Source organism: Solea senegalensis, linkage group LG7 (assembly GCF_019176455.1).
Source record: "Solea senegalensis isolate Sse05_10M linkage group LG7, IFAPA_SoseM_1, whole genome shotgun sequence".
NCBI classification, from domain to species: Eukaryota; Metazoa; Chordata; class Actinopteri; order Pleuronectiformes; family Soleidae; genus Solea; species Solea senegalensis.
Genome location: NC_058027.1, coordinates 26,661,628 through 26,676,850, shown reverse-complemented (window position 1 = coordinate 26,676,850; position 15,223 = coordinate 26,661,628). Strand labels below are relative to the sequence as shown.

The following is a 15,223-nucleotide window of genomic DNA, read 5'->3' as shown; positions in this document are numbered from 1 at the left end:
GCAGGTGACTTACTGAGGGCACCAGTGTGTGCAGAGCCGGCTTTAACGTTGTTTGGATGAGAAATGATAAAAGGTATTGGTAGAAATGCAAGAGATAAATACTGGAATTCCTTGCTTCTGTTTTTCTGTTAAAAACGCAGGCATAAATGTTATTCATTGAGCCTTTTGTTAAGAAGCAAGAATCTATTTTTCATGACTCTGGGCCCTGGTTCCTGGTGAGAGCAGTGCACACGTCGCAAATTTCACTACTCAAACAAACCCAGTTTATTTCTAAATTAAACAAAACAATCAAAATAAAGAATTAAAAAACAAACATACATAAGTCTGCAACTCAAACTAACAAATTATATTCATAATCGCTTAATTTGATCAATGTTTCCCAAATCTTTTTTGGCCAAAAATAACCCAAAATTATTTAGTTTTGATTTTTGTTACATGGAGAAAAAGAAACCGGAAAATATAATAATTACACTAATGCTATACAATTCAAGACTTTTCTTCTTCTTCGGTTTAATAGTTGCATCGAACATCATGATATCATCGAATATCACGATAGGACGATTCTGTGATAATCGATATGGTGTAAGACAATCACACAGCGATACATCGCAAAATCTGTACGTGAATAGTTAAAAGTGCAGGATTTCTCCATTTATTCACAACATAGAGAACACATCAGGGTCATAAAGTCTACGTATTGAACGTGGATGGAGCATCTGTTCACGCAGCTTTCTCCACCTTTATCCCGCTGTAAAGTGCCTTCATTTATGAACGGATACGTTGATATTTGGCCCGATGTATCGATTATCTTATCGCACGAGAAAGGGTAGCGACGTGTCACTGCGTCCATGTTTTGATCCAGCTTTGATGAGCTTTATTATAGCTTAAAATAAGGTGATTAAATAACTGTCAAGTATGAGGTTTGCAGGTGGTACGGCCTCAGTGTGAACGGAAAAATCCTCTGTGGCCTCGACATGCTCGGCCTACCTGGCGTATTTCTCCTTATCCCCACCAGGAATCTGATCATCATCATCATACCTGCGGAGGAGAGAGGACACAGCATGTCACGCGCTGAGTCACACACACACACAATCAGGCAGCAGCTTCAGAGTCCACACGCGTCACATGCAACTGTCGTCACGGATTAATGCGTGATAGTGGATGGTTCCGTGTGAATGGTGGTAGAAAAACATGAGTAAAAGGTGGATGGAAAAACAATAACTCTCTTATACTCAGAATTGCCAGAATATCTATCATTTTTGTCCTCTTCTGAGCAACATCCTGTCTACAATTTTGGATTTTGACAATATTAAGTCTGACAAAGTGCATCGAGAGCAACCATTTAGCAGAAGAATAACCCCTGACACACTGTGAAAACAAAGCTCATCCTCCAGTAAATGGTCTGTGTTAGGCTGCTGTCCGGGTGTTTAAACACGCAGTTCCTCTTGTGTCCAGCAGAGGGCAGCTCCTCCTCCGTGCGTGCCACTACCACAAATCCACTGCTGAGTCTTCAGCTCTTAAATAAAACCATCATCTCACATACTTACACACACACTACACTACATGAAGAAAGAAAGAAAGAAAGACAGAAAGAAAGGGGAAAAAAACAAGTTGAGACAAATTAAAAATGTGACAGGATGAGATGCAGTGACAGGGTCACCCTTTCAAAATAAAACTGTATTTGGGATGGAGGGACAGTCATGGTGGCGTCAGTGTCACAAACACGGGGTATCTGCAGGGCTCTCGCTCTGTTTGGAATGTTACACTGTGATGACACAGTGTGCTACTGACCCAGTTTTTGAATGTGAGTGCAGTAAGATACCCTCAGATACCGTCAGATACCCTCAGATACCCGAAACAGGAACGATATGTGAACCCAAATCGTAAAACATTCTCATTTCGTCATATCCTCACCTTGAAAATTTGCTCGGTCCCTCTCCGTCCTCGTCGTCAAAGTCCATTCTGAGAAACAAGGAAACACTGTTACTACTTCTGTTATGATCCCTCACTCATGATGGTGAGTGATCCCTCATGACTAAAAACCCCTCAATTGTGTCTTCAATTTTATTTCATAATCTTTTAAGAGAGAGAGAGTCGCAAAGGCCTGTGTGCATAACTGCTTTCTGGAAGAAGCAGGAAGTGAAAACATGACTGTCATTTTCTCACCAATACACACCCTATTCTGCCAGGAAACTGACGTTTGTTGACCCTTTACGAACCACTCGCTCTCCCACACCAAAGTCCATTGTGAAAATGTGTTTACATCACAGCACACAGGCGTTGTCGATCCACTGCTGCATCCACCAGCGTGTTGTTCATATGTGTTGTTTTGTGACTTTGGTGGTTGAAAACCTTTGGTCTGATTCACTTTGGTGAGGCAAACTTATCAAATGAGGCAGCAGTAGACCAGCAGCTCCCGTGTCCCTGTGAACTAAAAACGATGATTTTCTCTATGGACTTTGGTGCAGGGAGGGAGTGGCTTACAAAACAACACAAACTGCACTTTCCTGATGGAAAAGTCTGTTTAATGATGGGATAATGCAGTGAACATATGCTGAAGATACTGTGCGATATCCTTGTGTTTTGCTGGTTCTGTGTCTGTACCAACAATACGTCAAAAAACCTGAGCTACTCCTTTAACTTCAAACACACAAAATGTTAACCTCGGCAAAGGATTTCACTTAAAATAGAAATCGAGTGGGAGATCAAGCGTCGTGTCGTGTATGCATCATCGGCTTTCACACACACACACACACACACACACACACACACACACACACACACACACACACACACACACACACACACACACACACACACACACACACACACACACACACACACACACACACAGACCCAGCAGGTCCCTGTTGCCTCCCTGTACCATGTTTATTTGCCATGTTAGTTGCCCACATCTAGGTCTGTATATTATTTATTCATGTTTATGTAGGCCTAATGCCTGCGCGTGGATTCAATGCACTGCTTTGGCCCCGGAGGATTACATGTACGAGATACTGAACTCATGTACAGCACAATTTTCCCTTTATACACACACACACGCACACGAGCAGCATCCATCCTTTCAAACATCATTCCTTTATCCCTTACTTCCACATGAGTGCAGAACCTGAAGCTTCCATTGACACAGGGTCTCCTTATTTTAAAATGTCCATTTGCTATGCTCCGACTATGAAAATTATACAACAAAAAAGCATTTTTTATCTCACGCAATTTAAAGGTTTTCATCTAATATTTTTTTTACCTCATAATTATGACTTTTTGTCTAATAATTTCGACTTTTTATTTATTTGACCTCTTTTTTTCTGGTGGAAATTAGCTTCCATCCCAGTCTGATTTTTATTTATTTATTTGTTTGTTTGTTTATTTTCTTTTTTTCCTCCATGTGATGAAAAAAAATGTTTAAAAGATAACAACTATTATTTAAAAATAAATCACATATATATATAAAAATATCTAAACAACACTAATGGCGAGTGTCTTCAATCTACATTTTATTATATAGCATTATCAATCAAAATAATGTATAAATTTAATATTAACTACATGAAAAAAAAGAAGTATATGTGTATGTGAAATAATATATGTGCCAAAAAACAAAACATCTGCATCAATTGTAGGACATCAGCTGTCCTGAATCTACAAAAAAAACAGCACTGGCATCAACAATTATTTTTAAACTATTAATTTGGACTAATAATGAAGCCATAGTTAGTCTTTGTAACTGTGCTTATGAATTACATTTACATTCCTTGGGTTAAGAACATGAAAATGAACCAAAACAATTTTACAATAATTACGGGAGAAAAGCGTAGTTGTTGTGTCGTGTTGTACAGTGCAGTGTTCTCTGTGTAGTTAGTATCAGACCTGCAAACCCAAATCTCTTAGTCCATTAAACAGTGTGTGTGTGATTACTGAGTGACTGAACGCAGCCATGCTGTAAATGAATAACTCTGAACTGTTAACTGAACACAAGTGTCGAACAAAACTCACACAAACTCATTTACAGGAGAACGTGACGCTTTCAGAGAACCCTCAACAGCAGCCATGAGATAAAAAAAGAAGCAAACACTGTGTGGCTTTGCCTCAACACATGATCTACAGCGTAAATGTAAAAAATATATATGTTTAAGTGGTTTAAAGCATTTAAGTTGCGAGTTCTTGGTTGTGTGTTGTGGAGCTAAAGTTAAAATGACGTGTATTGTATGTAATGTCCTCTTGACCACAGACTGAAATCCTTTACTTTCACGTTTTAAGTCGTAGAATTTTTCTGTTGGGTGGTTTTTCCACAGCAGGTCGGGGGTAAAAATACTCACCCTGCCGATCTCCGCTTGCCCCCGCGGCCCGACACGGCTGCTCCCATCCTCACCTGGCCGGCACCGACTGCTCCGGGCATCCCGACTGTTCCTGGCAACTCGCTGCCCATCTCTGCGGCGACGGGAGGAAGAGGAAACCAGAGGATTAGCACATGCAGTGTCATCCTCAATTCAGATTAACCAGAGCAGCCATGCAAATGACTTCACAGCAGGTGTTGTATCATATCTTGCGGGTTCAATTCCAGGCTCTGCTAAGTCACTCCAAAAAGACAGATTTTCTCTGTGGATTTGCAGCTTAAGAGAGTGCTGAGCAAGTACTGATTAGGGACTAACTGGTTGCGACTTACAAACCAGATTATTGGGTTGAATTCCTTGTTTAGTGAACTCAACTTTCGTGTTTAAGGCAAGCTTTTAGCTAACAGGCTAACCGGGGGAAAAACAAAAACATAAACAGTGTGCTTGATTCCCACTATTGACATATTTACAGTTGATAATGTCCATTATAATATGAAAGCTATACAAAAATATGGACTTTCTTAACTTTTTGCTTCAAGATACGAAGTTACTTTTGTGGAAAATTAGGAAGACGACAGAGAGTAATCTCCAGCTTCTTCCAGAAGAGTAATCATGTAAGAATTGTTTTCTTGTGTGAATGTTCAAAGGTGTAAAAGGTCAGATGTTATAACAAAGACAAAAACGTGGCCGTATTCCACAAAATTTGCACCTCGAAATGCAGGAAATAGTGTTTCAGAGAGTTATGAATTTCAAAATGTTCTTCGCCACGCAATGTGAAGGTGTTAACAAACAAAAATCGACACCCTCTAAAAGAATCTCAGCTAAAAGTCTGATCCACACAAGCTGCAAAGCAGCCAAAAACACTTACACCTTAGAAAAAAACTCTAATTCTCTCACACAGACGCTTTTATTTCGCAATGCCAGAGGTAACGTATGTGCCTGCAACTCCATTCAACGTAAAGCCAGTGTGCTGTATGTCAAAATGTCTTGGAGGTATTACGCCGCGTGCCAATTTCAGCCTCCATCTACCGCTCACATATTCCCCCCCCTCCCGTCCACAAATCCATTCTATTTGCCATGTTGTTTTCCACTCCATCTCTCCACTCAGTTCACTCACTCATTCATTCAGCCAGATGCAATGGATAGGCCAAACAAACCCTCCAGTGCGCCCCAGTGCACCAAGTAACAAAGTTAATATTTGATAACGTATGCTTTTGCCGCTTCATCTTTAGCTTCCAGAAGAACACGCCTTTCAGGAAGCAGACTTCCATCATTCATTCATTCATGAAGTGGGTATGAGTAACACATGGCTCTACACTAACATAAACTGACAAACGTCATCTGACAGACTCTGAAAACTAAAAAAACATGGCTGCCGACGGGGACGCAAGGGAAAAAAAACAATATTATACATAAAGAAAAAGCTCAACTAATAAAATCTACGGCCTGTTTAAGTTTGAAATATCTGAAGCTGCGTTCAGATGACGGTGCTATTCACATCTGTCCTCGAGAGAACTAAGTACGACTGTTTGCATCTGGTGTTGAAATGCGTCACCGGAGATCATATCTGGCTTTATTCAAATACACACTGACATCATCATGTCTGTTCTGGAGAACATAATGTTTGTGACAGAGGAAGACGGATTCATCAGGACGACATTTGCCATCGTCAAGTAATACATTGGCCGATTGTAATTTATTAAAACAACTAATTATAATGAATCATGTAATTTTGTTCTCAGAAACAACATATTCATGCAAAAGTAATATTTTTTAGGTTGTTTTTGTTGACCCCATTTACTGTATTAAATATTTAGACTATACATATATAATGGCACTGCTGGAGACATAAAATGTTATAAGTTATATTTAATCAAGAAAATCTGCTAAGGAAACATGATTATCGACTGTTAAATCTCTCTGTTACGTGATTGGTTTCCCAATAAATGTATTTGAAACATACGAAATTCGGCTAAAAAATACGGGAAATAAATAAATCGGCATTAATTATTAGATGAGATTCAACTTTATTATCGACTGCCCTGATTTCATAGAAAACATCCCAACTGGCCAACCGATATTTTTAATCCAACAGAACGGATGTGTCTAATGTCAACGTGTTTGTGTCAGGGAGAGAATTAAAGCTCTAATCAAGCTGCTTTAACATGAAATAAGATTTTAAAAAGGTGAAATATATAAGAGATAGGGGTGTCACGATTGTAAATCGAATATCGATCGAAACAAGGTCAATATCTCGACCTTGTCGGGGATGTAGCCAATGTAGCACGACTACTACGCGTTAGCCGCTCCCGCTAGCCTGAAGCTGCTCCCAACTAACAGTAACCACGGCAACTGCTGATTTGGGCGACACACTGACTCGAACTAATATTTTTGCAAAACGGTGTGTGAACTACACCACAGGACTGTCCTCATTTGGAAAAACCCTGGATTTAAACATTTTTATTAACGTATTGCAACCACTCAACAGAACGCCAAGCAGGTCACAACTCACTACAAAGGCGTTATTGGAGGTCAGAGGTCAGATTTAGTGATCGCTAGACTGAGCTACATGACTCTCGATGACATCTCTTCTTTTTTTTTTTTGTTTGCAATTTTTTTTAGTTTGCAATTCACTGCTTATTGTTACATTCATATTCTTAATAAATTGTTTAAATTTGACAATATGGCCTTAATGTGGTACATTGTAAAATGTGTAAACAAAACAAAAACATACATCTATCCTTCTGAATGTGGTTCTGTGATCAGATCTGAGGACACATCTGATCTGCACGTGATCAGATCACTGCTACCAGATCTGAATGAGGTCTGAATAATAATGTTTATCTCACTGAAAGGGCAGCGTTTTCCCAACAGGAAACCAATAAAAAAAAAAAAAATTTCAGTTGACCTCTTTGGTTTAACTGAGCTTGGAGCAGAGAGACCATGGTTTTCGCTCTGAAACCGGATTTTTTTTTTTAAAGACACACAGTCGATCAGAAGTCTAGTTTTAACTAAGTCACATATACATTATTCAGAGAGCCAAACGCTAAAACACCCCGAGGTCAAACGCATTAATCAGCCTGTTGGGAGACCAGAGGGAACGTTACTCTCGCTCTCTCCTTCTCAATCACTGCTCTGCCTCAGACGAGGTTTCCCTCTCTCTCTAATCTATCAAACAGCCTCGGGACATTTATTATGAAAAAAGGACTGTTAATAATCCAAAAGGAAATAAATATAAAAACAATGCATTTTAACTACTTCCTAATGACTAACAAAAAAAGGAGATGCACCATATATTAGCCCATTAAAGGTCCACTGTGTAAGAACTAGATATTGACCCAATACTTAATAATCAGCATTGGATAACCCTAACCCTTATTTTATACTAATCGGGCCAATTATTACAAATGACGCATTTTTGCACTCAGAAACTGTATTTTATATTTTATTTGTAAGATAAAAATTGAAAACAGACAATACGTTTGTCAGATTATAAACGTTAGATATTTACAACTATTTTGACAGAAGAAGTGTATTTTCACTAATAATACAATACTTTTGAATGATTAAATCGATATTTTTTTGCTTCTTGAAGTGTCAACACAAACCTTTAATTAAAATCATACCACATCTATGGCTGCAAATGATGGTTATTTTCATAGTAGATAAATCTGACGATTGTTTTATCAGTCATTTGGTCCATAAAACGTCAGTGAAACGGTTTCTCCATCCTCAAACTGATGATGTTTCCCAAATGTCCCGCAAACCAAAATGATTCAGTTTTAATGACTTCTCTGTTATACGGAGCCAAGAACCCAGAAAATATTCATTTTTAATTATTAAAAAAAAGCATTAGTTGACGAATAGTTGAGTGAATCGATTAATCCTTGCAGCCCTAATCTCATCCTATCCTTTTTTTTCCCACTTTCCATGTTACATCCATTAAAACAGTTTTGGAAACAAATTAAAGCCTAAAAATTTAACAAATTGAATAATTCATCGATACTCAATGTATTTACATATTCATTTTCTGTCGATTGACTCATTAAGGGAAAGAAAACACTGCTTTTCACCAGGAAGTATCTAATCCACAGAGTTAACCACCAGACAGGAGAATGATCTCCTTCCTGTTATTCATGAACCCAAAATCATCTCTGTCCTCTCTCCAAGCACGTGGCCCTCATTAGATCATATCGCTGCTCATGTTCCACATGGTCTTACGCCAAGTGGATCTGGATCACAGCCAGCTGGAGATAATCCTGCAGTGACACAGCGGCATTCCCGCGTCCACCGAGGTCGACGCACCTGACCGACAACGGCCGACCGCAGATCAGCGAGCTAACTTTATCCTCCTCTGGTTGCAGCAGCAGCAGCAGCGAGACTTAATTCTGCACGTAGCTCTGGCTACACACCTCCGCCAAACATCTGAGTGGGTCATTACATCTACAAGTACGACATGCAAGAGGATAATAATTAAAACAATAGGGTTGTCCTTGGGCCTGGAGGGTGTTTGGTGCCGCTTCCATCAGATACAAACAAGGCTCTCATCTGTGATGACACTGACACTCAGTCTGATCTTTAAACAAGACAGACAGACTCTCAGAGAGAGAGAGAGAGAAGGCAGGATTTCGTGTCCTTCTGTTATCTGACAGGGTTATTTTCCTCTTCGGTTCATTGTTCATTCAAACAACACCTCACCTCCACACTCTGTATGCAGCCGAGGTGCTAATAACCGGCCCAATTCTTTATTTATATTCCCTTTTCATTTACATTGCCAATGAAGTGGCACAGAGCGCGAGGTAGAGTATGGTTGACCTGTTTTCATACGGAGGTCTCAGGCGCTCACAGCTCCTCTCCTCTGCACAAGAATTAGGGCTGCAATTAACTATTTGTCTTTAAATTAATTGCCAATAAAACATCTTTAAAACAATGACGTAAAACAAGTTTGCCCCGGGTTCTTCAGCTTCTTAAAATGTGAATATTTTCTGGTTTCTTTGCTCCGTATAACAAAGAAGTCATTAAAACTGAATTATTTTGGTTTGTGGACAAAAAACAAGACATTTAAGAAACACTGGTCAACATTTTATGGGACAAGCTGTGACTCGATTATAGAGCTGCAACTCACAATTATTGCCATAGTTGACTAAGCGAGTACTTGCTTGGTCCGTCAGAAAATAATGAAAAAAAAATCTCAAAACCTGGAAACGATGATGTTCTTGAACGTCTTGTTTTGTCCTCAAACCAAAATGATTCAGTTTTAATGATTTCTTTGTTTGTTATGCAAAAAAAAAAATAGGAAATGTTCACATTTAAAAAGCTAAAAAGATTTGGGAAATCGATTGATCAATAACTGCTGCAGCTTTTACTTAAATGTGAATATTTCCTGGTTTCTTTGCTCCGTGAAGGAAATCTTTAAAACTGTATAATTTTTCAACATTTTCTGACATTTATGAGCCAAGCTGTTGCTCGATTAATCTAGAAAATAATCTGCAGATGAATCAAGTATGGAAAATAATCATTAGTTGCAGCCCTAATTATTTTTAAAATCAGCTCATTTTATCATCCGTATTATTCTAAATCAGTGAATCGAGTACTTGATGATGTTCTCAAACGTCCACACAGCAGAATCTATCAGGTTTAATGATTTATTTCTTATATGGTGCATACAAACCAAAACATTCCTAATTTGGACTCATCCTTTTGTTGTTTTTTTAAGATAACCACAATAATACTGAATATTTGCTGAAGATGCATAGTAAGTGTATGCTAATTGGGAGCGACATGTGCAGTATATTTGGTACATCTAATTAATTCAAATGTGATTCATTTCATTTATTGCATGGCAGTTCACTCCCACCATATTAAATAGTCGACTGCATTATTCACTGAATTTTTTGGTAAATAAATATCTAAAAAGGGCTCCATTCATGTCAGGGTGTGGCGCGACCGCAATGACCACTGTGTGGCGCTAGAGAGAGAGGTCACCGATAATTTGTTACTTTACTCTACTTTGTCAGGGTAGAGTAAAGGTGCACTTCCTGGTGCAGTAAGTGGCGCAGTGACTTGGCTTTGCAGAAAAAGATAAAAAAGAACCACTACCATTGTTGCCACGGCAACCTACATACAGATTAAAGGTAGGTGAGGGCGAAGTCTGTCGGTCTTGGCTGGTGGGAACACAAAATGTGAAAATGCCGTTGTTGTTTTTAACCACAACTCCTGTGAAATACATTGCATCTCCCTAAAACTTGGTCAGATTGCAATTGTCACACGTCCTAATGTGTTTGCCAAGTTTGATGAGTTTTAATGCACGATGAGACCCTCAAAGAGTAAGTAAAAGGAAAAAGATGATGGAAAATTATAATCAGAGCGGATACAGGTCAGTGCTCAGGCGCTAACTATGTTCAGATTTTTCCACTAATGTGAAACAAACCAATGTGATTTTTAAATCAAATCAAATAAAATAAACTTTTTTGTTCCCACAGGGAAATTTGAGAGTTAAACTCATACAATATGTGTAACGTAATGCTCAAGAATGTCTTGAATAAACTTGACATAACAGATGTTTCTTAAGGCAGCCATTTTCAACATCAAACACAGGTGTTAACACTTATATTAATTTGAGTTTTACTCCATTTGGGTTCAAGAAAGAAAGTCCCGCTATTGTTCTACTGTTAAATACTGACATAACTCATCAACTGAAACAAGGTCTCTTGATTTTTCAGCTTTATACATGTTAATATGTTACATTTTCTGGTTTCTTTGCTACTTATTCCTAAAAACGAATACATTCAGTTGTTGGACAAAACAAGACATTTGAGAACATCCTGAGCTCAAGGTTTGGATAACACTGTGTTGCGTGATGTTTCAAAAGACACGAATAGTTGTGAACGCGGACCTTTAAATCTGCTCTATAATAATCCCACTTCAATCGGAATTCAATAATGTGGCTGGTATTGTGAGCACAATCAAATTTTGCATACACAGATTTTATCCAGATAAGTTTTTGAAAGGCTGGACAGCAAAACAAAAGCAAAATCCAATAAAACACGATTTTTTTATATCAAAAATATGATTAAAGCCCACAATCTGGAGTGTGTTAAAATGTGATTCAGATTTCCGAAATCACTTTTCAACATGACGGACCTAAAGAGTTCTGCGGCATAACTTGACAGAACAACTGTTTGGAGAGCGAGATTATGCGCCTCCATTTTTGCCCCTGTTCAATCCCCAAATGTAAGGATTGGATTAGTGCCAATCTGGGCCTTTTTTCACCACAATCACCTCTACCTAAACTTGCATTTATTTCATATCACCCGTGTTTGATATAATTGGTCATATTTTAAAACAACGCCTCATTTTGATTGGCTTCATGTCTCTCTGCGTTTACAGATGTAACAGTCAAATGTATTAACTGCGCTCTAAAGCAAAGTTGAGAATTCAAGGTATTGTATTTTGGCATAACTCATAGAAGAACATCATTTGGCTAAACGTGTTTCAGAATGCGAGAGCAAGGTGGTAACAGATTTTATGGTTCACTGTCTACTAATGAGGCAAGAGTCATAAAATGCAAATCCCCTCGGGTATCATCTGTTTATACCAAACTGAGATTAAAGCTCAGGCTAAATCGCCGGCCAGACTCAATTTACACGTTCTTTGTTTACGCCAACAGAACCACAACGCGCGCACAGAGCTTCACCATGTGATTTAAATTGGCAAACTGTGACTGTGACACAAAAAGAGTTGTGTATTTCAATCAAATACACACTTTCATTACATATACGACATCCTCCTCCTCCTCCTTCAGAAGGTAAAGGACCTAACGGCAAACGTTAGCTGTAATTTCACATCGTAGCGACATGCCGATTTATAACACGACATGAAAGGAATTGCTAAATATATGTTCTGTCATCCACAGCACGCATGTCAAGCCAAGAGAATGTGCCATAAGAAAATGGTGGATATTTTGAACAGGGTTTGGCATATGTGGCTCTGTTTATTCAAGCCCCACATACAAAGCAGGGGTAAAACATTGCTAGCGTTTGTGAATAGGGAATGTAAAGGATAACTTGAACAGAATGTTCTACAACTAGTTTATATCAATAAAGTTTAAATGAGCTCACTGAGGGAAAAAAAGGTTTTAAATTAACATGTTCTTAAGCATCAAAACGGTGAAAAGAAGACAGTTATTCTGTTTGTTTTGTTCATATAATTAAATAGTTTCACGATATAACAATAGAAGACATAACATGTAAATATCCACAGGTGCCTCAGTTGTAACTGAACTGGGATTCATGCTCAAGCAAAATCACCACGCGAGACTACTTTAAAACATTTCACAAATTATATTTTCTTTGTTGACCACGACAACCACACAGCACACAGAGCTTGCATGTGTGATTTGTTGCACACTAACAATGAATTCCTGTAAATCGGCAGTAATGTGTGATGCACCAAATGTCACGTTTATCACTTTATTACAAACTTTCATGGCCAATTCACACAGGTCCTCGCCTCCTTTCTAAGAGCTAAGTCAACAACAGTCAACTTTTATTCAGCAATTATTTCAGATACCCATTGTTTTTCTCATACCAGCTCCATGCCGATTCATAATATGACGTTTAACAAATGATGAAATGCCAATGTTATCAACTGTAGCACACACGTTAAGCCAGGAAAATGTGGTAAAGGAAATCGTTGGATTATTTTACACAGGGTTTGGCACGTGCCCATGTAAGCGGTACACACCACACAGCGGGGACGAATCATTTCTAGCGTTTTGTGTAAAACAATGAATCAACAGGCGAATACTAGATATATTAGATGCTCGTGTAAAGGTGACGCTGTAAACATGACAGCAAACGTTCCGGACAACATTAATGAAGGACACATGTGGCTAAAGCAACGATATGCAAAAAAAAATAAACCTTTTGTATGAAAAGAGTGAGGGAAGCGCTAGCTTAGCTTTGCTAGGAGTAAATACGCGACAGCAGCGGTGGTGAATTCACTGCATATGTTTTTATAAACATAACAAACGAGTGTTTTTTGACGTGAATTCGGCCGCAGAGCTACGAAGAAAAGCGCTGTTGTCAACGGCAGCTCGGTGGGGGGAAGGGGGATGGATGCGCGAGCCAGGCTCCGGCGGCCTGCCGCCGCTTCAGCCCCCCGCTCCGAACACAACAAAAAAAAACAAATAAAACACCCTCTGCCTCTTCCGTGCAGCTATTTTTTAAAATAAAACAATATACTCCATCTTCAACCACAGTCCTGAACACACGCTGACTCACCGGAGGGGTTGACGGCGGCGGGAGTTGCCATGTTGCCTCAGCGGAGAAAAAGAAGTCGGAGAAACGGCAGCGGCAGCGATGGAGATGACGCACAAAGCTCTCGCACAGCCCCCGTTCGAGAGCGACTGAAGTCGGCGGGACTGGCACGCGAGGCTCGGTCCGAGCAACCGCCTCACATCCGCTAACACCGGGGACACGAAAACGGAGAGGAAGGATTCAGTCAGAGGCGCAGCTGAAGTTTACGTGGAACGTGTTAACATGTATGTTTGTGTCGCTTTTGCGCCCAGAACCAGACTTAATAAAATGCAAGATGTCTGAGAGGTAGCACCGCGAGATTTTAAGGCTGCTTGAATAAATTAATGTTACACAGTCAGTGACTGGTGTGATGAATGCAATGCCAGGCAGAGGCGTTTCAAGGGAGGCCAAGGAATCCTGGGGGGGACCCCGACATGATGAAACTAAACTAAACCCCCAAAATGAATGAATCCAATAGCCTAAAAAAGTTAAAAATTTATTTCACTCTATAAATGGTGTACTTTAACTACATTTCCTACATAAATTGTGTACTTTTACTAAATTTCCTAAATAAATTGTTAACAATTGTGTACTTTTACTACATTTCCTAAATAAATGGTGTATTTTTTTTTACTACATTTGCTTAATAAATGGTGTACTTTTACATCATTTCCTACATAAGTTGGGTACTTACTACAGTTTCTAAATACATGTGGGTACATTTACTACATTTTCTGAATAAACTGTGTACTTTTACCACATAAATTGTGTATTTCCTACATTGTATTTATATAGAGCTTTTCTTGTCTTGATGAACTGCTTTACACCACAGTTTTCACCCATTCACACGCTGCAACATGAGGTTAAGTGTCTTTGCTCAAGGACACGGCAGAAGCAGGAATTGAACCCACAACCTCCAACCAGTTGGAAGACAACTCGCGAGACAAGAGCAAATCCCCATAACGTGGCTGTGTGAACTGATTTATGTTCCCACAATCTGAGTAGTACTTGGGAAACGCACACACACACAGAGTGAGAGTGGAGCCGGAGCATTGAGGATGTGTGCATCACTTCTGCTCTGCTCACTTTTCAGGGCTCAGTATGCAGAGAGGGGATGCAGCAGCCAGCAGTGGCTCTTTCCCCCCCTGCTCTTTATCCATCTGCCCCCTTCCTCCCATCCACCTTCCCTCTGTCCAGGCTTTCCACTATCTTGCCACCCTACTGCATCTCCTTCCCTCACCCTCTGCCTCGCAGATGTTCCTCAGTGCAGAGCGGGAGCTGTGCTACGTTCAGCAGCCGAGCAGGATGTGAGACAAGCAGGTAAGAATCTTTCCAATCCTCCTCCCTGGCTGGTTCTCTCTCTCCGTCTCTGCACGACAAGTTACCAGTTTGTTAGTGGATGACGTGCCGTGCTGAAGTGTCTGTTTTAGGGTTCTTGATGGGCTCTGATGGGAGTGTAGACGTTCAGAATTGTTCGGTGATTGCGTTGCGCGATACTATATTTATTATTATTCATTTACTGGGATGTTGTTTCGAGACTTACTGTAAAACAGTAGTGCGTAACTTTATTTATGA

At 39.5% G+C, this 15,223-nt stretch overlaps 1 protein-coding gene across 2 annotated transcripts in view; it reads right to left on the bottom strand.

Annotated features, from left to right (window-relative positions):
• arnt2 (aryl-hydrocarbon receptor nuclear translocator 2) overlaps positions 1-14,014 on the bottom strand; it is a 64,368-nt gene extending 50,354 nt beyond the window's left edge. Inside the window, exons 1-4 of one of the 2 annotated variants that reach the window (XM_044030136.1) lie at positions 13,634-14,014; positions 4,335-4,446; positions 1,915-1,962; positions 988-1,038 (exon numbers count right to left, since the gene is read on the bottom strand). In XM_044030136.1, the coding sequence (XP_043886071.1) occupies positions 988-1,038; positions 1,915-1,962; positions 4,335-4,446; positions 13,634-13,664 (242 nt within the window). In that variant the 5' untranslated portion in view covers positions 13,665-14,014. The remainder of the gene's footprint in view (positions 1-987; positions 1,039-1,914; positions 1,963-4,334; positions 4,447-13,633) is intronic. The other variant, XM_044030138.1, reaches the window with a different exon arrangement.
• Between the last annotated feature and the right edge of the window lie 1,209 nt (positions 14,015-15,223).